The sequence below is a fragment of the Prunus dulcis genome, chromosome 1 (assembly GCF_902201215.1).
Source record: "Prunus dulcis chromosome 1, ALMONDv2, whole genome shotgun sequence".
NCBI lineage: Eukaryota > Viridiplantae > Streptophyta > Magnoliopsida > Rosales > Rosaceae > Prunus > Prunus dulcis.
In genome coordinates this window covers 786,509-812,765 of record NC_047650.1, presented here as the reverse complement: position 1 = coordinate 812,765, position 26,257 = coordinate 786,509, and the positions used below count along the sequence as shown (strand labels likewise).

General features: G+C 36.7%; 3 protein-coding genes and 1 long non-coding RNA gene across 6 annotated transcripts; 2 read left to right on the top strand and 2 right to left on the bottom strand.

Moving 5' to 3' along the window:
• The first annotated feature begins 215 nt into the window (after window positions 1-215).
• On the top strand, window positions 216-4,835 carry LOC117635465 (UV radiation resistance-associated protein). 3 transcript variants are annotated; one of them, XM_034369780.1, is made up of 6 exons: window positions 216-585; window positions 1,479-1,685; window positions 2,193-2,373; window positions 3,444-3,592; window positions 3,834-4,061; window positions 4,561-4,835. In XM_034369780.1, the coding sequence occupies exons 1-6, from the start codon at window positions 406-408 to the stop codon at window positions 4,675-4,677; spliced, it is 1,062 nt and encodes a 353-aa protein (XP_034225671.1). In that variant the 5' UTR covers window positions 216-405; the 3' UTR covers window positions 4,678-4,835. The 3 variants fall into 3 exon arrangements, with proteins under 3 accessions (XP_034225671.1, XP_034225686.1, XP_034225679.1); XM_034369795.1 differs by having other exon boundaries at window positions 472-585; window positions 1,457-1,685; window positions 4,561-4,801; XM_034369788.1 differs by having other exon boundaries at window positions 474-585; window positions 1,445-1,685; window positions 4,561-4,801.
• A 671-nt stretch (window positions 4,836-5,506) lies between these two features.
• LOC117635457 lies at window positions 5,507-7,155 on the bottom strand. Its single transcript, XR_004586897.1, has 2 exons — window positions 6,984-7,155; window positions 5,507-6,209 (listed from the first exon to the last, which is right to left on the bottom strand). It is a non-coding gene; the product is annotated as an uncharacterized LOC117635457 (long non-coding RNA).
• Window positions 7,156-14,617: 7,462 nt separating this feature from the next.
• On the bottom strand, window positions 14,618-17,614 carry LOC117614059 (transcription initiation factor TFIID subunit 1-like). The gene has a single exon (XM_034342738.1). It carries the CDS (start codon window positions 17,612-17,614, stop codon window positions 14,759-14,761), a length of 2,856 nt encoding a protein of 951 aa, XP_034198629.1. The 3' UTR covers window positions 14,618-14,758.
• Window positions 17,615-18,927: 1,313 nt separating this feature from the next.
• On the top strand, window positions 18,928-20,452 carry LOC117635447 (small ubiquitin-related modifier 1-like). The gene is made up of 3 exons (XM_034369765.1): window positions 18,928-19,122; window positions 19,642-19,791; window positions 20,345-20,452. The coding sequence occupies exons 1-3, from the start codon at window positions 19,066-19,068 to the stop codon at window positions 20,399-20,401; spliced, it is 264 nt and encodes an 87-aa protein (XP_034225656.1). The 5' UTR covers window positions 18,928-19,065; the 3' UTR covers window positions 20,402-20,452.
• The last annotated feature ends 5,805 nt before the right edge of the window (window positions 20,453-26,257 follow it).

Below are 26,257 nucleotides of genomic sequence, written 5' to 3'. Positions count from 1 at the left end.
ATAAATCAAAGAAGGATATTGTTATATGTTAATTTATAAATTCTGACTTTTATTTTTCGAGTTTATTTTCTGCTTCAAACTCAGGAAAAGAAGAAGAAAAAGAGAATTGATTTTATAGGCTGTATCCTATGCAACCGGGTGAACTTTACTGCAGAGATCTGATTTCTACTGAAATGACATTTATATCCTCGTCTGAATAACTTCCAGTCTTCCTTCCACTTGTCATTCTTTGCCTAACCAACCCTTCTTTCAAACTGGTCTAAGAAACAAATTTTCCCGAGAAAAAAAAAAAATTTCCCCAGAAAATGAGTTCGGAACGCTAACTGGCGACTCTGAGACGATGATGTCGATCCCGTGGCCCCGTCTCAAATTCGAACCACAACAAAATTCTCTCTCCTTTTCTTAATGGAACGAGACCGAACCCTGTCCGCAGAGCCGAAGAAGAGCGATCCCGAAAATGTGAAGGTGATCGAATGGGAAGAATTCGAGCAAGAGCTTGTGAGGTTGTGGAGTCTTTCTTCTGCGCTCAGCGAAGCTCAGGAGAAGAAACAGAGTCTTCAGCGGAAGCTCGAATCTCTCATTGAGGTAGGGTTTTAGTGGATGCTTCGTGCTCTTGGTATTGATGTTAGTTGTATTATAGTCTTAAGTTCTGAAAAAAAAAGTGAGTGAATAGGGATATTTAATTTTATTTTTTGTGCAGTTACAAATTGGAGTTAAAAAAGTTCTTCAGTTACCTATTTAGATGTAACTGGGTTTGTTAGTTACTAAATTAGCAGATTTAGAGGGAAAAATTAGAATTGTTCAGGTGTTTGTAGGTAAAAGAAATTTCTTTTTTAGCTGAGCCACTGGTATGTGGATTTAATTTGGTTTCTGAGGGCAGGGATATATAAATATTCTTTTTTAGATTAGTTTAATCTAGTTTCAGCTAAACTGGTGGTACGAGGCTATTGAGGACCTTGTAAGTTGAGTCATTTGGCTATTAAGCTTTCCTCTCTTTTTTGCCGAGTTGATGTAAGAAAAGAACATGCATTAAATTTACATTTACTCATAGTGTCAGAATTTTTATACTAGTTTCTTATTTGTTTGTGCTGTCTCATTTCTTGTTTGTCTATCAAATAAAGCATTGCAGCATAGTTTGTATACTTCAATCTTCAGAAATTAGTAAAAGTGCCTTATTGTCTCTGGTTTCTGCTGGTTAGTATTTGCAATAATAAAAATGTTGCTTAGTTGACCCAAATTTTAAGTCAAGGAAAAATAGAGTTATTGAGCTTGTTAGTAACTATATAAAGGAATTAAAAAAATGTAAAAGGTTCCTCATCCCCCTCCCTTGACTGTGCATTGGCTTTTGGTTAGAGCATTTAAAGGAGTTGGGACTAATTGAAAGTGTATTCTGGTTGTGCACTAAGTTGTCATTGACATATTGTGTTGTTACTTAATTGATTAGCCCGCGGGTTAGCGGGCGGCAATATTGTTGGCAGGTTGAAGCCGAGTCATTGAGTCGATCAAATGAGCTTGAGGAGATGCACCAGAAACTGGAGGCTAGAAAAATGGTGTTGGGAAACATGTCGAGGCATTCTATGCTTGCTGTGGAAGATACTAAAAAGAAAGAGGAGCAGCTTAGTATAGAGCTTAGGTCGCTATTGGTTGCTGGGACGGCTCTATCAGTTGCTAGGAAGCGGTTGGAGGTAGAATTGATTATAACTATTATGTACCAAACAGTGGTTGGGTGAAAGAGAACTTATTAGCTTGTGAAATATAAACTCTAGTTTCTTTTGGATTAGCCGTCTTGAGAAGCAAAAATTTCTCGCATTGCAATTTTTTTTTTTCCAAAAATTCCATTGCAGTTAATTTAAGTTATACCATTAATAAGGAACGTATATATGACTAGTGTAAATTACTTATATTGGGTCATTTTTGAATTGAAAGTTTCTTTCATCGTTGGTAAACTAGTAGTTGTCGTGCATATGTACACATATGTTCTATTCTTTTGTTTCATTTCATCAATTCTTTTTTTGACTCTTATTTTCTATTGGCTTTGCTTTGATCCATTTCAATTTAAAACTCATCATGCTATACTTTTCTTAAAAACCTTTAATTTTTCTTCTCTATGTGCCTTTTCAAGGTTAATGGTTACTGTTAAACTTTAGTATTTGATATATGCTGGTAAAAATCTGATTGTACTTTCATTACAGGAATCAAATCGGCTACTTTCCACAGAAAAGGGGTATGTTCGTCTTAAAAACTTGCAGAAGATGCTAAGAAGGAGACAACAACATATGATATCACAAGTTTCATTGCTCTATCCAGTAAAGTTCACTATGGGTCCTGCACAAGAACAGGAACTTGATTCATTTCCTAACACTAGTAGATCAGGTATATGCTAGCGAGTTGTACCTTGTGATATTTATTTCATGTTGTACAAGACCTTGTTTAATTTTTGCAATCTTAAAAAAGAGTAGCTGTAGTAGAATCAATAATTACCCATATGACTAATGGAAGGAAAAAAGGGGCTAATAGTTCAAGCAATTACTACAGCTCCTTCCTAGTTATTTATCCACATTCATGAAATTTTGGATATCATGGCAATATTTTCTATCTCAACTATATATATATATATATATATATATATATATACATATAGATAATATATTTCCCGGTGCTTAATTTGTACAAGTGCTCAGGAATTTATGGGGTTATGTACTGGTAATTTTTTTTCCCCAGAATCTCAGTCCTTATTTCCTTTATTAAAAGCTTGTTTCTTTGGAGTTCTCTAGATAGTCTAAATTACGTTCTTGACCTCGATCTCTATCTAAAATATGGGCAATTTCCTTATGATATTGCTGGTCGGGATTGCGGGATAGTACTTAAGTGAACGTAAGCATTCAAATGTCCTGTGGCATTTGATAGTTACGTTATTTTTGTTTTTGTTTTTTTTCTTTCCATCCCAGGCTTAGGATTTGGAGTTTGGGCTTACCCCCTAAACCTAACCTTAGAGCTAAATTTTAAACCGTAACTTCTAAACTCTATTAGACTCTAAAGAATAAACTCTGTTGCAACTTGTAAATGAAAACTTTAAAGAAAAGGAAAAATATATCACTTTTCAAACAGCGGGGCTGTCCACATTGTGGATCTTCGCTCTTGAAGTTTTTTGCGTATATCGTATTTGTATCTATTTATATATTCAAAATATGTATCATGATCTTATACTGTCTATATTGCTTTGTATATTATTATTTATTTTATTTGATAAAATTATACATTCTTAAGGTTTTGTTGGCTAGACAGTTCCGCAATATCCATTTTCAGGTTTATTTTCTTGTGTAGAGTATTTATTGCGAAAAAATTAATATATTCGTGGTGTCAAGGCTAATAACCTCTTGTAATGTATTGTGCTGTGCTCTGATACTTGGATTATATTTTTCTTCTGTTTTTCTTCAATACAGGTAATTCTGCTCGATTTAAACCTGCAAATCAAGGAACATTGACAATTTTAGGTCTCCATTTAACTATGCTGCCTTTTAAAATGATGAGTTTTTTCACCAACAAGAAGGAGGTTCAGAAGTCTGCAACTGCCCTGGGATATGTCGGTCATGTGCGTAGTACTTTTTCTTTGCTTGATATAAACTATAAAGTTGTCAATTCATACATGATAAATTTAGATGATTCTACTTTAAAATGCTATAATATTTTCCTGTGCCAGAAGAAATTTATATTCTTTCAGTAACAGTTATGCGGTCATATTGAAGTACATTTTTTTGGGGGCAATTTGTTTTGTTTGTTTAGCCATAGTTGTTTCAAATAAAAATGCTCTATTATATTGATTTTGAATGCAGGCTGTCTTACTTATAGCTTCCTGCTTAAAAGTTCCATTGCGTTATCCATTGCGCTTGGGTGGTTCACATTCCTATATTATTGATTATGGACCATCCGTAGAGGCTACTTCATCTGATTTGTCATCAAATACAGTGGTTTCCACAGATGTGAAGCATGTGGAGTTCCCTCTCTTTTTAGATGGTCAAGACACAACGAGAGCGGCATATGCTGTATTCTTACTAAACAAGGTGCAATTTTCTTCATATCTTTTCATGGGCTCCATAACACCTATTGAGACTAGAATAGTTTCGTTAGTTTGCGTATGGTTATAATATTTTCATTCGTTTGATCTTTGTGCATTTGTGTGTATTAAAGTTCTCCTTTTGAATCTTTTTTTTTTTTGGGAATGGTAACCGTGGTAACTCAATAATTTAGAACGAGCACGAGGTTTTCCCTGAAACCAAATTGATGTAGGAATAGAGAGAGAAGGTAGAAGAGACAACAAAATCTTGCTGCTCCTTAACCCACTCAAATCTGGCATTGTACTTTCAGCATTTACATCTGCATGTTGCCTTGACAAAGATACTTTTTTTGTTTTTAAAATTCCGCTTCTGTTAGTGAGTGAAGGAATTTTTTTTTGGGGTTTTGTTTTGCTTTATTTAATTTCTTAACCATTAAATGTCACGGTTTTGTTGCATTTTATCTATACTTAGTTGACCTTAGCATATGTTTTTGGGTGTGGTGTAGGATTTAGAGCAGCTTTTGAATTACATTGGTGTTAAGAGCTTAGGACCACGCCATGTCCTGGCCAATTTGAAGGAGCTTGTAAGGACCATTCAATCTGTAGATTATATAGATACGTGATCTCTCAAGTACCAGTTTTGGCTGTAAGTTAATGTCAACTTTGTAAATGTACTATTTGTATTTTTACCTTGGTGCAAGTTTTTAGTGGAGCACCTTGCCTTTTATTTATACCAATCCAGAATTTTGAATATTGATAGGAAATACGAATTTAATGCTAATTGGTGTTGCCAATCCATACAAATCATAACACATGAAGTGACAAATTTGTACGGTATTAATATTAATATGCTTAGCATATACTTGTGAAAACAAATACAAGGATTGGTGTCATTCATCGGATATTACTCTCGTGCTTGTAGCGTTCTCTAAAGAAAGTCCATTCCTAATTTATGGACCCTCAATTGGAAATCCCAACACTCGTAAAATGTGATGAATACAGATCTGCAAAGGGTGAGAAATATGTAACTGCAACTCTCCAGAGAAGTTTTCATTGTTTTCTTCTTGCGATGTTTGTATAAGTCATAACTATTCTTCCCAACAATGCATTCAATCTTGGACTAACGAGTTTAATCGTACATAGTGGGAGGAACGGGAATCAAGGCATACTTGTAAGATTTGCAAATCTATCTATGTGGTCCCTCAGATTTCAAAAGTCATCATTTGGTCCTCCACATTGCTTTGACAAGTGTCCCTCAAGATTTAAAAAGTCATCATTTGGTCCTCCACACATGGCTTTGACAAAGGTGCCCCTAAAGTTGTGGTCGCGTGATGAAATTTGACGGATTGAACGGCAAAGACAAAACTGATGCGAGGAGCATGAGGTTGAGGATCGCATTATTTGATTTGCAATGTAGAGGACCAAAAATGATTGACTTGTGGAAGGTGAGGATGTAAAACCCCCTGGAAATAACAATTGCGCATCGAGTTCATAATAGGGAGCTCGCAAAGCTCAACATTTAACCTAGCCAGGGTCATATACAAAAATACAAAGACCGATGAAAAGCTTGGTTCAAATGTTACAGCAGAAAAGAGAAGTTAAACAAATTCACACCTTCAAAATCCACAAGTTCATAAAATGGTGAATGGAACTAACTACAACAAAACTTGTTAAAGGTCAACTTTCATTCCTAAGCGACCAATTCATCTGCTCCTTATCACAATGCTCCAAGAAAGCATCAATGTCGTTCATAAGATCTTGATCGTCTCGAACTGCATCGTCCACCAAGTTTAAAAACTCAGTCAAATCTATAATTCCATTGCTATACCTTTGCAGTTGCTTTAGGAATTCGACGAACTTGTCTTTACCAAGTTTCTCCCTAACCTTTTTGAAGAGAAGAAAGCCTCTATCATATATGCTATTTTTTAACTTCTCTTGAGCATCCTTGAAATGTTTGACTCCTTGTACTTGATTCAGTACGTAGGCCAAGGCATTTTCTCTTGGATTATTTTCCATCTTGATCTTCTTTCCGTTTCTCAGAAAATTTCCCGGCAAACGAATGCGGGAAATTTTCTTTTTCAGGACAGGATATCAAGGAGAGAAATTTAGTGCCCTGGTTCCTCACTGATGCCTTGGTTCATCAGACTGATGCAACCTGCCATATGAAGTTAGAAAGACTTTTAGGGAATAGCAACCAATAACAAAAAAAATTTAAATAATTTTGTATGTATTGTTGAAACGGGATACACCTCTCTCTCTCTCTCTAATCACATTATATGACGCATGATGAGAGATGGAGGGAGTTTTAGGAGAGGGATTTGTTTTGCAAGAAGAGACAGATAGCTTATGAACAAGCGAACACACTGTTTCTAGAAAACACTAAAATCTCATAACGAATAAACAAAATAAATGGTTCTGATCACTGAACTACAATGCATGCGTGCCCGACAAACCATCTCTATTTCTAGAGAACCAGATGAACAGAAATTCCTCTCTTGAAGAGTCCTAGGTAAAGCTTAAAAGTAAATAAACCTCCACTCCACCTCCAACCGATGAGGTTTTGAAATTTGAAGACGAACCCCACTGTGGTAATTGCACCACATGAGGGCCCCACTCATCCTTAGCCCTACGAATTTAAAAGACCCGCATATCCCAGCGGCCCCAGTCCCAATTTTTATATCGTAAATTTAGCAGCACTCAAACTTGATTATAAAAAATTAACAATATTTATCAAATACCCTAATAGGTATATACCCAGAAAATAAAAGACAAAAAGAAAAAACCTAATAGACAAAGTGAAAGCATTAGCGTGCTGCAAGTGTGTTAAAAATCAAATCTTGCATACAAAGAAATCAATTATATACCCTTCTCTTCTTGAAATTCGAGAGAGAAAGGCACAAGAGAGAGAGAGAGAGAGAGGAGAGATCACCTGGTAAGAGAGAGGAGAGAGAGCACGAAAGACAGTTACAGTGAGGAGCCGAGAGAGAAGGGTTCTGTTCTGATCGTTTTAGACTTGAAAGAGGAGACGAGAGGGAGGGGTGGGAAGTGGGTTTTTAGTTTTTTTATTTTTTGGTGTTTCTTTTGGGTAAGTGGGTATTTATGAGCGGCTTCCTTGTTTTCTTTGTTTCCCAATCTTGTTTAGCAATTAGTAGCCGTTAACTTCTTCGTGGCCAGTTATGGGCTCCCCTTGGATTTTTCACTTATTTTGTTTCAGATTCTGGGCTCTGTAACTTTTGGTTTTATTTGGTTTTGGGCTTTTGAATAGAAAGTCTTATTTTTCTACACTTGTATACATTGACACGCCTTTTGAGGTTTTCCATGTGTGCATTGACACCCCCTTGAGGATGTGATAGGAGGAAGGAAGGTAATATTTTCTGGATGATATGGACGTACCACCTCCTCGAGTGTATTCACCCTTGTAACTAGATTGTTAATAAAAAATTTCACTGGATAAAAAAGAACAAATCAAGCAACAGCAATTGATTAAAGAAAACAACAATTGACCTAAAAAAAATTAGTAAACTTGTTTTTTGGACAACCTAAACGGATATGAGACAAATTTATTATTAAAAAAAATAAAGAGGTACACGTACTCATATCGACATAAAGAGCCAAAAGAGATAAAAATAAAACTCAAACCTGTGACTCCCATGATATACAACTGATCTTGATCACAGAGATTCTAGCAACCATGATTATGGCGATGAAGGTGTTAGCTATGCTAGTGGTAATGATGGCTGTGGTGCAGGACTCCTGTGCAGTTGTATACAAGAATGGAGAGCCTATTGGAAGGACTACCATTGATAACATTGACTACAAAAAATGGCCTACCTCGAGGACTTTCCATGGTGACATTATAAGTGAGTTTTTTTTATTTTTTATTTTTTATTTTCCAGTTTCTTCTTCGATTTCCTCTTTAGTATGATTTTAGCTATAACCTTACTTGAATATGTCTTACATGGTTTATATCTAGGATTAATTCTTTGTTGGCGTTTTGATGTGAAGCTGTGAATTTGGTCATATTCAAGTAAGAATCACACATATAGAACAAATTCATAGTCTCTCAACATATAAGCATTCATTTTAACTGTATATATTTTTTTGTTTCTTTGGAATTTTCAAATTTAATTAATTGTGTGGTATATCACTCACATTTCTAATTGAATAAGAGGATTTAATAACACGAACCGAAAATTATAAGGATCTAGATCCTCTTCTTTTCTTAGCTATGCTTACTCATTTGAATCCCACTAGTTCATTAGAAATCCAAGGATGTAATTCATTTTTGAGTTGTGTTACTAAAAGAGAGGATTTCTAGAACAAGGAGATGACTGACATCCAAAATTAGTAAATGCAAACCCTTTGTTTGGTTCTCCATGATATGCCCCTGTAAAGGACACAATTTTTTTTTATTTCTATAACTTAAGCGTGCCTTAGATTGGATAACTCACTCGATTATGCAAGGTATGTTGAAGAAAGAAATGAAGGCCAACTTCCAAATTTGTTCAAGTTGAAAGTAGAAGATGGATTAGTCACAAAGAAAACTGGAGAGCAACATACCCCTTTGTGGACACTCCCCCGGTCCTAACAATCATTCTCCAAAATTCAACAGCAGCAAACCCCACTATATTGCATTTCACTTCAGTTGTTATATATTATGAATGTTCCTATTAGAATCCGAGAATGGTTATATGAAACATGTAGGATATGAGAATGAGAAGCAAAGAAGAATGTTCAGTTGTTTTTCATTTTCTTTTTATTTCTATCTCGCTTCCAACATGGCTCACCATTTTGCAGAAATTCCAACTCACCCACAGGGCTATGGAGGTTTGAAGGATGAAAGGGGTTATCATGAGGAGGAAGTGGACTGTGGACGCCATTCAGCAATATTATGATCACGAGAGAACAATTTTCTTGACGTTCTCCAGAATGGGCATCACTCGCGAACATGAAATCATACACTTCTTCACTAGGTACGTGTGTGTGTACATATATATATATATATATATATATATATATATATATATAGTCCCATTCTATTGAGAGATCCCTCAAATGCATGCATGCATTATCAATCGATGGCTTGTTATATATCGGTTTTGCATAAATATATATACGCACGAACTTTAGTACGTATGCAATTTTCGTATTAGTTAATTCCTTCATCATTAATTAACATTGGTTTTCTTTTTAAAATTGATATTACGTTTGGAGAAATTGAAGCTGTGTACTGTATATGCAAGGAGGCAGGGAACGTCGCTATGCCTCCCTTGTGTTTCGTTGTGCTTCCACTGTTGCAGCTGTCCTTAATGGTGAAGAAAAGGTCGTATATTATATTAATGGAAGGGAAGTTAGGGCCAGGAAATATAACCCGGTAGAATAATACGTCTTCCCCAAGTTTGTATACCAGATCACAACCAATAAGTTCTTCATTGGTAGAATTGGGAACTGCAGCTCTTGCAGCCCACTACATATAATCTTCCCTAAACTATTATATAGTTTTCAAGTAGTATGAACTTGACAAAATATGGAATTGTGAGAAATGTGTATGAAACAAGTTACGTTCAAGTTTTCCTCCGAATCGAAGAAATGGAAGTTAATTAGATTACAAACACTTTTTTGTACCCCAATCCCTCTGTTATTACCCTACTAGACACTTCTTGGTCATTTTGTTCACTTTTTTAGTTGGCCTATTTTTACTTTATTACTCATACAACTGTGACAATTTTAAAAATACTTAAAAGTGTGCAAGCTTTAAAAGTTACAAGTGATACTGATGTCACATCCCGGGATCGGCTCCGCTGTAGCACGATATTGTCTGCTTTGGGCCTCCCTCTCTGCCCTCATGGTTTTGTTTCTGGGAACTTATGAGCAACTTCCCAGTGGGTCACCCATCTTCGAATTGCTCTAGCACAAACTAGCTTAACTTCGGAGCTCCCAAAAGACCTTGTGCTAGATGGAGGTGGGCATGTACATATAAGGCACATCACCCCCTCTTCGTTGGTTGATGTGGGATGTTACAATCCACCCTCCTTAGGGGCCCGACGTCATTGTCGGCACACTTGCACTACACGGCAGAGTGGCTCTGATACCGAATTGTCACATCCCGGGATCGGCTCCGCCGTAGCAAGATATTGTCCGTTTTGGGCCCCCCTCTTTGCCCTTACGGTTTTGTTTCTAAGAACTCATGAGCAACTTCCCAGTAGATCACCCATCCTGAGATTACGCTAGCCCAAACTTGCTTAACTTCGGAGTTCTCATGACTCCGAAGCTAGTAAGCTTCCAAAAAGCTTTGTGTGCTAGATAGAGGTGGGTACATTAAGGCACATCACCCCCTCTCCGTTGGTCGATGTGAGATGTTACAACTGAGGAGAGAGAATTCAAAAATTTTGAATTAGTTGTTCTAGCTAGGTAATTATGAAGATTCAGTTTATGGCAGGATGAGTTTCTATTTTCTTTTATTTATTTTAGTTGGGTATTTAGAAGAGCAATTGATCAGCAACAAGGAATTTCGGGTTTTATTGAGAAGAGCAAACGATACACTCATTTCTGGCAAGTTCGCTGTGTAATTGGAGTGTTTTTTTTTTTTTTTTTCCTTGGGGAAACCGAAAGTCATATTCTTTACCTCCCGAAAGATTAAAAATTGGTAATGCATAAATCCGACGCTCTGTTTCTTATTTTTTTTAAAAAAAAAATTTGGGTGAGCATATGGGAAGTCCATTTGCTTTCAACTACCTTAATATCTCCAGCTTTCTCCTGCGTTGAGGTACTAATTCTTTTCCAAGTGATGTCTTTTATTTTTTTACGAGTGATATCTTTTTCATGTCCATTGGCAATCGTTTGGTAGCATTTGGTTCTATACATAATTATAAGACAGATTTACTTATAGCTGCATTGCTTTGTTGTAGATGGAGGATCAACGAAGATGGGAGGAGTTGCACATTGACTGTCTCGTGAATATTTTTGGTAGAGTTGGCTTGGTCTTGCTGCTTTGTGATGTCCCTTTTGTTTGCAAGTCATGGTACAGAGCAAGCACCAATCCATTATGCTGAGTATTGATTCTCCAGAACTAAAAGTATTTGACCCTTCAGTTGCGGAGGTCCTTCCTTTCTTGACAACTCCTACCCTCTTAAGAAAGTTTCAATTTTTATATGGAATTAGTAGGGAATTTTTTTCTGTCACTGTTTTTATAATGTTTGTCATTAGCTGTAGCAACGGTGTTGTTACTTTTCTCAAGCTACCTGGGTGGTGCACTGAAGAAGCCTTGATGTTTGTTGCAGATTTGTAAGTCTAAATCTCAAGATTACTTAAGTTCAATGTAATATAATTGTTTTGTTAGTGTTTATATGTTGACTTTAATTATCTTTGCAGCTGTCCTTGCCTCAAGTCTTTGTCTGTGGCTGAAGAACTGTTGTATGAAACTAGATGCATATTTCCAGAACTCATATGCAAGTGGAAAAATTTGGAGGAGCTTTCTTTGGGAGGCAGTTATAATCTTGTGCAAGAACTTTTATAGCTGCCTCCCAAAATTTGTCCACATACGTATCAGTTCTGAAATAATTTGTGAATGCTCAAACAATAATTCTTCGGTGAAAGGCAACCAAGACACCAGCAAACAAAGTTACAAAACTAAAGTTAATTTCAGGGTGACAAAGAAAGAGACTCTACATCTATCGAAACACATGTACATTAAGATACTTAAAAGAAAACTTACGAATCAATAGGCTGCTTGAGAAAAGTAGAATTATATGATAAAACCCGGTGACAGAACAACTACTTTTATTTCGATATTCATTTTGAAATCTTCTTGTAAGGGTAGGAGATTTAGTCATAAAACCAAAGGGCTCAGTAATTTTAGGATCACTTGCTTTACTTCTAGAAAATCGATACTTAGCCATCATGAAGGATTGAGGCTATCTGTTTATTGAAAATGTTAGCTTACTGAGAAGAAACTAAGCAAAATCATCAGCATTCAAACGAAAGCAGCTAGAATCTATTAATCCCTAAAAAGAAGAACAAACTTAAACAACAACAGAAAACCCTACTTTCAAGATACCATTTTCACAAGACAAAAAGTAGATTGTGAAGTCATATCTTGGGCAAATCAATTGAACAAAGAAAACGATTTTACTTCTTAATGGGGAATATGCAATTGCAGCTTCTTTGGACCAAATTAAGGACAATAGCAGACAATCCATCACTCTAACTCGTTGATACCCATTGCTTGTCACTATCATCAGTATATATTTCAACATACATTCTAATATACATAACCTGTATTTTCTGCTCACTAATTGGGCAGATATACAATTTCTCATTAAGTTATAACTTATAATTAAAGGAGTTTTATCATACTCACTTAACACAACAAATTGACAGACATTATTGAAATAAGTAAACATTTCAATGAGGAAAAGACAACTCAAGGAGTACCTTTTCTGAATATTGTCAGATGATGAAACACAAACTTGCCGAGCAAACATATTGATCATTTCATCCACCTCCTGTCTTGACACTTCATTTATGTCTCGAATCTGCAGATTATATACCGAAAGGTAATAGTAATTTCATGTTAAAATTTTTTTGTGAAGTGATCCAACAGGAAATGTTGTTTGAATCCAATTTTACCTTATTTAGTAGTAAGGATTTTTCCTCGGTGGCTCTTTCAAGAGCAGTTGTGACAAAAGTGAGAAAAGAACCAAGCAAACTCTGGGAGGAGTTGTCGTCGGTGTGGTGAAGTGAACGTGTCGTTTGGGAGAGAGCCAAGAGAGAAGAGAATAAGGCGGGAAACAGGGAGAGGAATGGAATTAGATGAATTAAGAGTCTCATGATCTCTTCTTCTATGGACCTGACTTGTGCTTCACTGCTTCGGCTTCCCAATCTCAAGCTCAAATTTGCAGCTAAATTTTTTCAATTTCGGGTTTCAAACTTTCAGTCAATCCGCTAGGCAGGCACTAGGCAGCTAGGCGGTCGCTAGGCGGCTAGGCGGCCGCCTAGGCGGGTTGGGTCTTTTCTTGGTGCCGAACCCCGGAGGACGAAGTAGTGACTGCGAGTGCAAGTTCCGTCATCTGCGAGTGCAAGCTTCGTGTTCGGTGGAATATATTTAAAGATTATAGCCATGCGGCTGTACCTTTAAAATATTCGAACACATTTGAAGAGTATAGCCGCTCGGTTATACACTTTAAATATACAATTTTGTCATATTATTTTGGAAAAGGCCAAATTTACTTATTATTTTAGGGTTTGGGGCTAAAATACAAAAAACATGAGAAGAAAGTTCCAACTGCACATCATATCTCATTGAAAAATCTACAAATTACTGTCCAACTTCTTAAATTACCGTGACAAAAAGATGAACTAGGTATGCACAATGCTGGAAGATGGTGATAGCTCCCTTTAGAAGGCATAAGGTAGTTCTTTGTTAATAAGTTACAAAAACATGGAATGCAAATTTCTTCACCATATAAAATCAGATTCACCTCGATACAATCATATCAATGGATAATGCCAAGTATATTCAGCAGCTGCTTTTTGTACTTGTGTATTCGCTTTGTCTGCACATCAAACATTGCATCTAAACTAGCCTGCAGTTGAAAGTGTTAATAAATTTCAGTGTAATCTATTCGACATACCTTCAAGACAAAAGAGAAAAAGATGAACAGGATAGAAGTTCAAAGAACTTTTAACCAAACCTTCATCTTGATGATGAACTTGTTTGATTAATATCATTTCTGAGTTGTTTTGTATATGGCAGATGTAGTCTGACCAAATTTGTTAGGTAGGGGTGTTGTATTGGCTAGTGGTAATTGAGCATATGTGTGTGAGAGTTGAGCTTGAAGAATTTAAACCATGTGTGAAGAATAGTTGTAGTTCTTGAGGTTATATCATCATAATCTCCTCTCCTGAAATATGCATTGTGGTGATGCAGCTGTTAAAAGAGGAATAAATAAGGAGGTTAAGAAAGAAGCTTGTTCCAAAAGCACCGCGATGCTCTACTTACAGTCCTTTCATTCCCAAAAGTTAAAATTTGATCTGGTTGTAGGTTCATTATGCATACGCCTGCTCTCTTCAAGTTTCTTACATGTCTAGAGCTATTTATAACATTTTGGAATGACCACTCTAGCTGCTTTTGTTTGAATGCTGATGATTTTGCTTAGTTTCTTCTCAGTAAACTGACTTTTTCAATAAACAGAAAGCCATCAGGCTAGAAGTAGAGCAACTGATCCTAAAATTACTGAGCTTTTAGTTTTTATGACTAAATCTCCTACCCTTACAAGAAGATTTCAAAATGAATATTGAATTAAAAGTAGTTATTCTGTGACCGGGTTTTATCATATAATTCTACTTTTCTCAAGCAGCCTGTTGATTCTTAAGTTTTCTTTTAAGTATCTTAATGTACATGTGTTTCGATAGGTGTAGAGTCAGTTTCTTTGTCACCCTGAAATATTCACAAATTATTTCAGAACTGATACGTATGTGGCGAAATTTTGGGTTCTTTTTGGGAGGCAGCTATAATTTTAGAAAGAAATAAAGTCTTATTTCAAAGATGGTATTATTGGTTAAATGATTGTTATGCAAATTACAACTCACAGTCCCAAATTTACAGAAGAGATGCAACTACTTTCTTTCATTGAAGCTTCTGACATCTGAGATGAAGTCAAAGTTGCCTATTTTCTTTTTGCAAATAGACCTGATGATCACGATCTAAATCAATGGTTTTTTCGGAAGTTTAATTACAATTTTCTTATGACATCGATGTGGCTCTTTCTTTGCTTCCGCAGATGGCCCTTGCTGTTGGGAACTTTCCACCTCTTCTCTATCTGTATTTGCTGGTGCCTGTATAACTACAGTTGCCTTATCATGGTTCACACTAGGGGGTTCAACTGGCACATTTTCAGACTTTATTTTGTTAGGACCACATTTGAATTTCAATCTAGGAAGCTTTGTGCTCAGACCAAGGTTTTCAACCTGGGAAGCTTCAACTACCGAAATTTTAGTTGCAGAGCTTTTAGGTATCATCTCCTTTGCCCTTGTTTTCGGCTGAGATTGACAAGATGGATTAAGAGTAGCCGATTTTTGAGAAGCTCTATCGATATCTTCTCCATGCATATACTTGGGGCAGTTCTTGTTTGTTCTCATGTGTCCAGGCTGATCACATGCTCCACGGTTGAAACTCTGTCTCGCTGACTTCTTCTCCTGAAACCCCTTATCTCCATTTATTGATATTATCAGTTTCTTATTCATCAGACCGGTATCTTCAGTAGCATAATTATTTCTAATTCCTTTACATTTTCCGGTCTTGTTTCTTTTGGGAAGATTACCAGCAACTTTTGCATCTCCAACTGGATTCTCTTTTGAAGTATAGGATCCCTTAGCTTTGGCTGCACCAATGATTTGTGTCACTGGCCTCTCTGGATTTTCGATACCAAAACATGTTTGCGAGCCAGGAGCCAACCCTGCTTCCTCCTCCACAAATCTTACTTTCTTTTTCTTCCTCGCAGTCTTATCATCATCCATGAGCAGCCTGCTTTGTTCAGTTGCTTCATCTTCAATTTCCTCTTCTGTCTGAGGGATGGATAGCCGGCTTCTCTTTTTATGCCCTTTGACACCATCCGGTTTATCATGCTTGGATTCATGGTCATCTCCCAGGCCTAGACCTTCTTGATCACATTCTTCTGCATCAAGCAGACTTTCCAAATCGCCTGCAAAATAATCTAGATCGCCATTATTTCCTTCACAGCCATTCTCATTTTCATCGCCACCTATGGCTGAAGAAAAACTCTGAACTTTGACCCCAGATGCAGCTTGCTCACTTGAAAGCTTGCTTATCATTGGAATCCGATGCCATCTAGTCTGCCTCGCAATCAGTTCATCAGAAACACCGAATCTAAGAGGAACCTCTTGTGCAGCCTCCATGCTTAGTCTGCACGGATCAGTATGATCTGCTCCAGTAACAGTGGTGCGTCCTCGACAAGCAGCAGACTTTTTCTTCCCCAGTGCAGGTTGGGATTGATAAACCTTTATGCCTCTCGCTATGTGTTTTTTAGAATTTGATTTCGGTTGATGAGCAGTTTTGCTCTTTGAATAATATCTATCACTTGCAACATCTTGCCAACCAAATTGACCTTCATTATCTATCAGCTCAAAAGAATCTCCATTGCTCGGCTTTAGAGGGCAAGATACCATCATGGCCATTGAATGAAGCCTTAGATGTTCACTGTCCTTGTTATCCAAAACCTCAAAAAGCATTTGCTCATCTTGACGATCAATGATAAGCTTTGGCTTCTGAGTAGGTGTATCACTATCAGGGTCCCATATTATTTGGTCTAACCAAGATCCTTCCAGCATGTCCCGGTTTTGTGAAGCAAGTTTGCGAATTAATTGCCTCTCACCATCACTCTGTTGAAGCTTCTCACCAGCATTCTGCCTTGTACTGTCATCCACGTCTGGGCGCAAAATTTGGGGATGGCATCTGCTTGCTGATAAAGTAAGTGATGAATTACTAGATGAGCTATTATGCAGCATATTTTGTGGCCCATTATCAGGTTCTGTGTCATTTTTAACTGAGGCTTCATGATCAGGTCCTGATATTTCACAACTCTCAACGTCACTGTCGCTTGCTATAGGAGAATTGCCCCAAACAATTCCATCTTCCCAGTCTTGCTGATCAAGTGGGAAAAATTTAGAAACCAAAGGTGATTGCCTTTCCCTTTCCTCAGAAACATGTACCATTAGATCCTGTTTCATTGGTTCAGCAACGAAACACGAGTCTTTTAATTTTGTGAAGTTCGAATCATCATCCTTGAACGAGGACTCTGAGATGCCATGTTTCACTGTCAAAGACTGAAATCCTTGCAAGAATGCCTCTTCTTCGCCGTCTTCAACAATATCATCAGAAACATCCATAGATTTCGTATGCCTATGTTTAGGAGCGGAGTAGCTAAGCCTATCATGATCTGCACCAAAGATTTCCGAAAATCGTAAGATAGCCAATCCATCTTCTATGCATAGAACTGGCAGTGGAGTGGGAGTTAAAGTGCAACTTTTATCTGAAAACACTTGACCCTCCTCAGCTGGTAAATAAATAGTTTGAACATCAACATGAACATCAACATCAACATCAACTTTGTTTTCAGTTGCAACCACATGATCATGTTCCACTTGCTCTTCAATTTCCTCCTCATCATAATTTTCATCATCAAACACAGAACCCGTGGTGGTAGTGGGCACCAAAGAAGCCAATGAGACTTGATCAACATAAAGATCATATTCGTTTCTGGGCAACAAGGGGTCATGGTCCTCCTCATCAAAATCAAAATAATCAACTGCATTGTCAGCCTTGTTACCATCATATTCTTGTTCAACATCCGTATGATCTAGTTTTATCAAAGATGGGCCGAGATTGTCAGAAAACGCAGCAAGATGTTCCTTTGCATTGTCGTCAAGATAATCGACGTCAAGATCACCAGATTCATTGACATTGCCAAACATGAACCCCAGAAATCGATTACCCCTACCAAACTCCTCGTAAACTTCGTCATCACACGAATCGTAACCCATGTTGTTCTTCCTCCCTCGCGCCCTCTGCTTTCTTCAGGCCTGTTAGGGATTGCTGGTGGAGCCTTAAAAGTATCCTCTTTTTTGCCCCAATTTTTACTTTCACAGGTGCTTGGCAAAAGGGTATATGTATATATACATCTATATATGTATCTGCTTCTTAAAGAATCGGTGGTCTTCTCACACAAATGTTAGGATTTAGCAAGTAAAAGCGTTCGTTGCTCTCCATTTAGGGTTTTGAGTGAAGAGCGAGAGGAGGTCTCTGCCTCTGGTCTGAGCGTTGTGGAGAAAACTGAGAAATTAGAGGCCCAGAAATTTGGAAGCCTGCGAGGGCCCAATATAAGAAATTCTGATCTCTCACTCACGCGAGGGCCCAATTTTTTATTTTTTATTTTTGTTTCTTCAATAATTATTGGGACCTCTTTCAAAATTACAATGTTTCGTTGATGACAATGCGGGATAATCGGCACAAGTTCATAGAGGAAATAGAATTCGGATTCCTCTATTTGTTTTTTATTATATATAATATTATGTATAATATGTAAATGTGATTTATGTCAATTGACCAGTGAATTCGTTCTCTTGCAATTAAAGTCTTGTGATAACAAAGTTATGAGATATCAAAGACTGAAAATAAGCTACATTCCACAACAGTCCACTCTTTATTGTATTTAATTCATGCCGCAAAGCTAATTAATTTTGATCCAAATATATTCATATTTTGAAATCAACTCAATAGAAAATAGATTTTCAATGATATAACAATTTTCTAGATGTTAATATAATTGCAATTTTCACTTGGTAAAAAAAAAAAAAAAAAAAAAAAACCAGGATATAACAATTTACTACTAGACTTGCAATGGTGAGCTGACTTGTAGAAGTTTGAGGGTGTGGCATGTTAGGAGGGAAATGAGAGAGAGTATTTTTGCTCACTACTTTGATCCAAGGTGTACTCTGATCTCATCATCCTTCTCAACATTTGACATGTGTTCATGAGCATAACCATAGTTCTATAAATACAAAGTAAAAAGTTAAGTGGTGAGCAAAAATATTTCCGAAAGGAGATGGGGAGAGAAATTTAATCCAATTTGTAAATAAACAAATTGGATGAAGTTACAATTATACCCTTCATTTTGAAATCATTTATTAAAAATAGTTTACAAGTCATAATTTTATTTACCAAAAGAGGGAAAGTCACGGTTCAGTCTCTGAAGTTGGTGCAGCACGTAACCTTCCCAAATCTCTTACATTGATTGCACCTCACCTGCTCTGCTCTTCAAAGCTATGTACGTAGTACGTACGCATGAACTATTTCAGACAAAACTTAAATTAAAAAAAGGGAAAAGAAAAACACAAAGACACAAAGCTCCCAAGAACAGAACTTCTGACTCCAAAAAAAGCTCCCAAGAACACAACACAGTTACACAGAGAAAGGAAAAACCCTAGCTCTTAAGATGTCTAGAGGTCGATCTGATGAAGACACTGTGAAGCTCAAGGTTCAGTACAACAAGGTTTGATTATCTCCAACTCTTTTCCTTGCATGTGTTGTTAATGAAATATGTTAACCTTGTTCTTTTTCCCTTTCTAATTTTCCTTTTCCTATAACGAAATGAAGGGAAGAAATTGGGTTTCCGTTAAGGTTACTGGGCTGGGAGGGAGACTTCGGGGGTTGATGGGTTTATGTAAGAACTAAGATGGATAAAGTATTTTCTCTCTCATGATTTTTATATTAATTGCCCTCAATTAACTCAAGCACCAATCATTTTCCCCCCCCTTAAATTTCAATGTTTTGTTAGTTTACCAATCATCTTTCCTTCTTGTTTATTTATTTTGTTGATTAATTTCTTTGTTTTCTCTGTTGATTGTGTACATTGACTTTTCTCCCCGCCGTACCTTATTTAGTTTCATGTTTTCTCTGTTGAATATATCACCAAATTATCACTGAATTATAATGCCATATCTTAGAATAAATAGATCCACTATAGTTTGATGGGATTCATTTGTTATATGATGATGAGATCCACGTGTAGGATGGAGTTCAAACTTTTTTCCGTGTTAAACGAAGCATCAAACTGCAAAAACTCATGGAAGCATTCTGCAAAAAGCGTTCCCTTGACCCCAAATCAATGCAATTCACGTTTGATGGCGTCGGACTCCAGAAGAACAAAACTCCGGAGGAGGTAAAAGTTCATAAAAGTTACTTAGAATGTTAATCATCATGAAAATAAATTTCATTGTTGTTAGAGTTGTGTCACGGGCCTTGTTGGAACACACTACTAAGTCCAAGCGTGATCTAAATATTATACTACCTTTTGAGTGGGAGAATGCTCAATGGACCCTCTACGTTTACGGTTTTCAATCGAAAGGGCTCGGTGCAATTAGTTGTAGTTGATAATGTAGATTATTGTTGTATTTCTCCAAAGTGGGGATTATATTATGCATCATGACTTGTATACAGCTAAAAACTACTCTTTATAGCTTGTTGGCTTTGTGTTACATCCGACAGGGCTTAATTAGGTTCGACTACCATCGAATTCATGATAGGTCATCACAAGCAGTAATTTAATTGTTGGTGAAATGATTGTTACTTTACTAGCTGATGCCCTTTGATGCATCAAAGCCAGTTTGAACAAAAATTATGCTTCTTGTGGAATTTAAAGTCAAGCACTATATATTTCTGTTTTCAATCATGTGTCCATTCATTCTTATTAGTTGCTACTTAACTTTGTGCAGCTTGGAATGGAAGATGGTGATGAGATCGATGCCCTTGAGCTCGTTGATGGAGCTTGAAAAGTTAAAGCCATCATGATATATATATATATATATATATATATATATATATATATGCAGGAAGGAGTTCGTGAAAATTTGGATATGAGCTAGATTGATAGATAGTAAAACTTTGGATTCTATTTTATACTGTTGAACTTTATTTGATTGAATGTGGGCCGTTAGATATTGAGATGGCTGTTGGTTATTTGGAAAAAAAAAAAAACAGTTTGAACGTGAACCATTGGATAACAGCAGTTAAAAAATCTTGCCAGTCCAGCCCATTAGCCTTGGTGGCACTGGCTGGCCAGGTACTAATATGATGTTTGTTTCTTTCTTTGTTCTTGCTCTGCTAAAGCTTGCGCTAGCAAGTGTAGTTTCCTAATCAACATTGATTCTCTCCTTATCTGATCCTTTATCTTATGCTGTCACTACTACAAAAAGTGAAAAAGACGACCAGAAAACAACGACGGTCCAAGTGAAAACCGTCGTGGTTTTTAAAAAGACGACGGTTCTAAAAACACCGTCGTGTTATACCACCTTAGACAACTAAAAATGGAGATTCAAATGGCTGTTCAAAAACAACGACGTACCTAATTAAACAACCGACGCCTATTTGAAACAGATTTCAGCAGTGTAAAATCAAAGCCAACAAAGGACGGCAGAAGTTATGAATCGACCGACGTAGAAAGTAAAGACGACGATTTCAATAAAAGCCGCCGCTTTTACTCATAAAATAACACGACGAGGTTTTCGTATAAGACGCCGTATAATTACAAACAAATCCACGGCTTTAAAATACAAAATATCGCCGTATTAAAATAATTTACAACGACGGAAAATATAAATATATCGACGTCATTCTCGTATAGTTCTACGACGTTATCTTTAAATATTTAACGTCGTATTTATTCATTTTATACGTCGTAACTTTAATTTAAACCGTCGTCTTAATAAGAATTTTTGTTTACAATTTTTTTCTTTGATTTTCTTATCCTACGCCGGTAGATCTACTTAATGACAAGAATTGAAATAACCACGACGGTTTATATAGAAAACCGCCGACATAATCAGATTTTTTTGGGATCCCAAGGGTTACGAAATCTTACCAGACGGAACTCTGTTCCACATCATAATCTTAACAGATGACACAGATTTGAAATCAGAGAGACAATTATTTCGAAGTTGATAAAATCCACGTCGGTTGTATTAAACTTAACGACGTTTAACAAAATAATCTACGTCGGTAATTATAAATCTACCTTAATATAAACGACGAGAAAAGCATTGACAATGTCTTCATCATATCTCCCAGCAACTACTGATTCGATTGCTCATGCTTTAGAGGCCATCTGAAGCCATTTCTATTCTTTATCGCATTCTTGAAACCCATCTTCTTCTTCTGAAGCTCTACGGATAAAGGAAGAGGCTATCACAAATCTGACGGATCTTCTTAGTAAAGAAAATCAAGCAGAGGATCAGGCACATCTGATCTTCAGATTTCCCTGAGAAGCGAACTTTCCTTCGACAGCGAGTGGAGGCCAGGCTTGCATCTCTTTTGATGGAAAGCAAGGAGTATTCAGAAGCACTAAGTGTCCTATCAGGCTTGATCAAGAAGTGAGAAGGCTAGTTGACAAGCTTCTTCTTGTGGACATAGATTTGATGCGAGTAAGCTCAATTTCTCTTTGAGAAAGACATCCAAATTATTGTCTTTGAGATGTGAGAGACAATGTCTCTGAGAGAGGAAGAACTTGGAACCCTAAATTTTAACCGCGAAAATGAATGAAAGCGACAAATTTATAGAATAAATTTTTAAAATCAACGGCGGTCCGAACCAAAAACCGCCGCTTAAATCGTACAATCAACGTCGCTCAACAAATATATTACGTCGTCTTAGTCTTACTTAAGACGACTAAAAACGACGACATAAAAAAAAAACAGTCGTTGATTTTATATTCTTATTTTATTTAAATCTGTCATCCAAAAAAGAAACTTTACATATTCCTGAATATTAATTTCCTTCATTTTAAATTTCCTCCGGAAAAAAAAACTCTATTTATAACGCACTGTAATTGAAAAATAAACTGAAAAGTCACGGGAAAATAAACTGCCGTTATTTTTTTTTTGAAATGGTTTTATATGTAAGCAACTTTTCGTCTACTTGAAAACAACGTCGGTTATATTAAACCTAACGACGTTAAATTGCGTCGTTTTAGTTAACTGTCGTTTTAGTTAAATTGCGTCGCAAAACAAAAATTGCGTCGTTTTAGTTAAAAACGACGAAGTTATATGTAACCGCCGTATTATTTTTTTGAAATCGTTTTATATATTAGCAACTTTTCGACTTACACATGCACAGTTTCCAAACCCGATTAAAAATTTCAATCTACAAGAGAAAACTTTTCGTCTTTTTTCCTGTCAGAGCACCGTCAGAGTATCTCATCGTCTTCCTCTCGTCTTCTTCGTCGTCTCTGAACGCAAAAGATCGATCTTTTTCCTCTTGCTTTCATCGCACGCAAAAGGTAAGCTTTCATTTTCACTATTTTGGTTACTGTTTTGCATGCTCATACGCTTTTTGTTTGAAAAATCTTTTTACCTTTTTTCTGGCCAAAATCATTTTACTTCTTTCCAAGTTTGATAAAATATAAAGACAAAGAGGGAAAGTTTCCAACTTTGAAGACAACTACCTCAACTAAATAAGACGACGGTAGTTCTTATTTACGTGGTTAAATATGTAGACCACGACGGTTCGTCAGTCGTTCTACCGTCGTCTGAAAATTGACAAAGTTGTTTTTAAAATAAAGTCTTTTTTTATTTGCTTGTTTAATTGCAGGTTTGATTTCTCTGAACAATGGTTTTTGTTTTTCCCTTATTTGATAAAATATAAAGAAAAAGAAACTAGTGTTGGTATCTAAAAAGACGACAGTCTGTCTTATTGTTTTACGTCGTGTGAATGTTAATACCACGACGGTTTATTACTATTTACGTCGTATGAAATCAATACCACGACGTTATATTAATAATGTTTTTACCACGACGGTGTATTACTATTGAAATTAGGGTTGGTATCTAATATAGACGACGGTATATCTATTGCTTTACGTCGTGTGAATGTTAATACCACGACGGTGTATTACTATTTACGTCGTGTGAACATAAATACCACGACGTTATATAAATAATGGTTTTAAACATTTATTACGTCTGAGATTATTTCATTGCGTCGCTTAAAATCATATCATACGTCGTATTTTATTAATAACCGTCGTTTGTGTTCTTAATCTTTTCCTGAAATATTTTCACTTGCAGTTTTGTCAGTTAAAATGGTTTCTCAACAACAAACTAAAGATTCTGGCTCCAAGAAGCTTGGAATTGTAGCTCCTCAAGACAAGTCTTCGAAGGAGATGAAGTCTTCGAAGGAGATGAAGTCTTCGAAGAAGATGAAGTTTGCTTCATCATCTGCTGAGACAGAACCAACCAGCCAGACAACAATCTCTGATGATTCAAAGACTGGTCGAGGTATGAGCACAATGCCTCGTGTTGTGAAGAGAAAGCTTCAAAAAGTGAGGCCAATTGTTGAGTACAATAAAATGGGGAAAGGTATTGGCCAAGCACATATTGAAATGCAGTCGTACATTGGTGTCTTGGCTCGCTCCAGAGTTCCCCTTGTGGACAAGAAATGGTCCCAAATCCCCAAGGATGTTAAGGAGCAGATATGGGAGGCAGCTGACATGGCTTTTGTCGTAGGTCAAGGGGGCAAGAAATCTGTTTTAGCTTCAGCTGCCAAGAAATGGAAGGATTTCAAGTCTACACTAACTAGGCATTATATCCTTCCATACACCAATGACAAGGAGAAATTAAGCCATCCCCCCGAAACTTATAAATTCATAGAGAAAGCACAGTGGGATGCCTTTGTAGCTTCAAGGCTTTCCCAAGATTTTGAGTCTGTGCATTCTCAACATGCACAGATTAGGGAGAAACTCGAGTACAATCATCGATTGTCTCAAAAAGGATATGCTGGATTGGAGGATGAATTGGAGGAAACCATGCCGGGGTAGAAATTGATCGATCTACCTTATGGAAGAGAGCTAGACAGGACAAACATGGTAACATCCCCGATCCAAAGGTGGCAGAAAAAGCAAAATTAATTGTAAGCCTGCTCACTCTGTTTTAAATTTTTATTAAACTGTGAAAAATTCTTTTAACGTCTGATGTTATTTTTTTTCGTCGTGTGAATGATATTACCACGTCGAACTTTTAAAACACGCCGTTAAAGGTCTAATTAGGAATCACTACTCTGTTTTCTTTAATTATAGACGTCGGTGGTTCATTTTAGCGTCGTGTGAATAGTATTACCACGTCGACACTTTTTAAATAACGTCGTTAAAGGTCTAAATAGGAAAAACTGCTCTGTTTTCTTTAATTATAGCATAAGACGTCGGTGGTTCATTTTAGCGTCGTGTGAATTGTATTACCACGTCGATAATAAATACGTCGTTAAAGGTCTACATAGGAATCACTATGTTTTCTGTAATTATAGCATAAGACGTCGGTGGTATAACTACCGTCGTGATAAGTTATAATAACGTCGGTTTATATGTTTTTGCGTCGTGTGAAATTATATAATACGTCGTTTGTATATAATTAACCGTCGTGTGTTTTTTTAAGGATGATTTGCAGAAACAAGTCTCGGAAGGCAAAGTCAGAGTAGATGGCAGCAAGGATGTGCTGACCATGGCTTTGGGCCCCGAGCATCCTGGCAGATTGAGAGGAGTAGGTGCTGGGATTTCCCCAAGGCAGTATTTCAATTTACCCAAACCACAGAGGGTTAGCTTTGACGACCGCTTGAAGGAGAGTTTAAGAGTTCTCCTTCAAGAAGAGACTAAAAAGATGGAGGCTAAGGCAAGGGAAGAGGCCTTAAGGATGGAGGCTAGAACAAAACAATTGGTGGAGGCTGAGAGGGAGCATTTCCTGAGTCAGCTTTCCCAATTAATTCCCAATTTTGATCCAAATATTCTTAAACAAAGAATTAGCCAAAGCCCCAAAAATCCAATGTCGTCTGACAAAGCTAGCTGCTCTGGAGGTGATGTGAGATCCCTCCATGTTGAGGATGATACTGCCAAGGATGAAGAGAAGAAAGAAGAAAAAAGAGAAGAAGAGAAGAAAGAAGAAAAAAGAGAAGAAGAGAAGGAAGAAGAAAAGGAGAAAGAAGATGAAGAAAAGCATGACGACAAGGTATGTTCACATAACTTTGCCTTTTATATTTTTTTTTTCAAAATTTCAGACGCCGATATTTTTCTTTAATCCGTCGTTGTTTACAAATTAGACGGCGGAATTATTTTATGACGTAATAAAATATTTACCACGACGTTTAATTGATTTTCACCGTCGTAATAAACTATTTATTACACCGTCGATATTTTTACGACGTAATAAAATATTTACCACGACGTCGATATTTTTTCACCGTCGTTTAAATACTTTTCAGACGACGTTGAATTCCTTACACCGTCGTCTTTATTTAATTACCACGTCATTTTTTTTTATTTCTTTAAACAGGTTATTGAAGTTGGTGATTATTCAAATATGGAGGCGCCATCTTCTTTGAAAAGCCTTTGTCGTTATGTGGAAACGACAATCCTGCCTGAGGATAAGATCTTGGAATTTAAAATTGATAAGGAGGTGTTTGGGAGTGATCGCGATACCTTCCTCCTGCCTGAAGATATTACACAATTTGCAGGCATGGAAGAAATTGGAGCTACTGTGGTGGCTGTATATATGAGGTTCGTAATTCTAAAATAATACGTCGTTGGTTTATATATTTCGTCGTCTTAACTAACTAACCACGTCGTGTGAAATATTATATTATAACGTACC

What these genes read in the sequence shown, in the direction of transcription:
- LOC117635465 (XM_034369780.1), top strand. Translation starts at nt 406, where the DNA reads ATGGAACGAGACCGAACCCTGTCCGCAGAGCCGAAGAAGAGCGATCCC. An exon ending in TCCTAACACTAGTAGATCAG is followed by an intron (nt 2,374 to 3,443) that starts GTATATGCTAGC and finishes TCTTCAATACAG; the next exon opens with GTAATTCTGCTCGATTTAAA. An exon ending in CCCTGGGATATGTCGGTCAT is followed by an intron (nt 3,593 to 3,833) that starts GTGCGTAGTACT and finishes TTTTGAATGCAG; the next exon opens with GCTGTCTTACTTATAGCTTC.
- LOC117614059 (XM_034342738.1), bottom strand. Translation starts at nt 17,614, where the DNA reads ATGGGTTACGATTCGTGTGATGACGAAGTTTACGAGGAGTTTGGTAGG.
- LOC117635447 (XM_034369765.1), top strand. Translation starts at nt 19,066, where the DNA reads ATGTCTAGAGGTCGATCTGATGAAGACACTGTGAAGCTCAAGGTTCAG. An exon ending in TCAAGGTTCAGTACAACAAG is followed by an intron (nt 19,123 to 19,641) that starts GTTTGATTATCT and finishes ATCCACGTGTAG; the next exon opens with GATGGAGTTCAAACTTTTTT. An exon ending in AGAACAAAACTCCGGAGGAG is followed by an intron (nt 19,792 to 20,344) that starts GTAAAAGTTCAT and finishes AACTTTGTGCAG; the next exon opens with CTTGGAATGGAAGATGGTGA.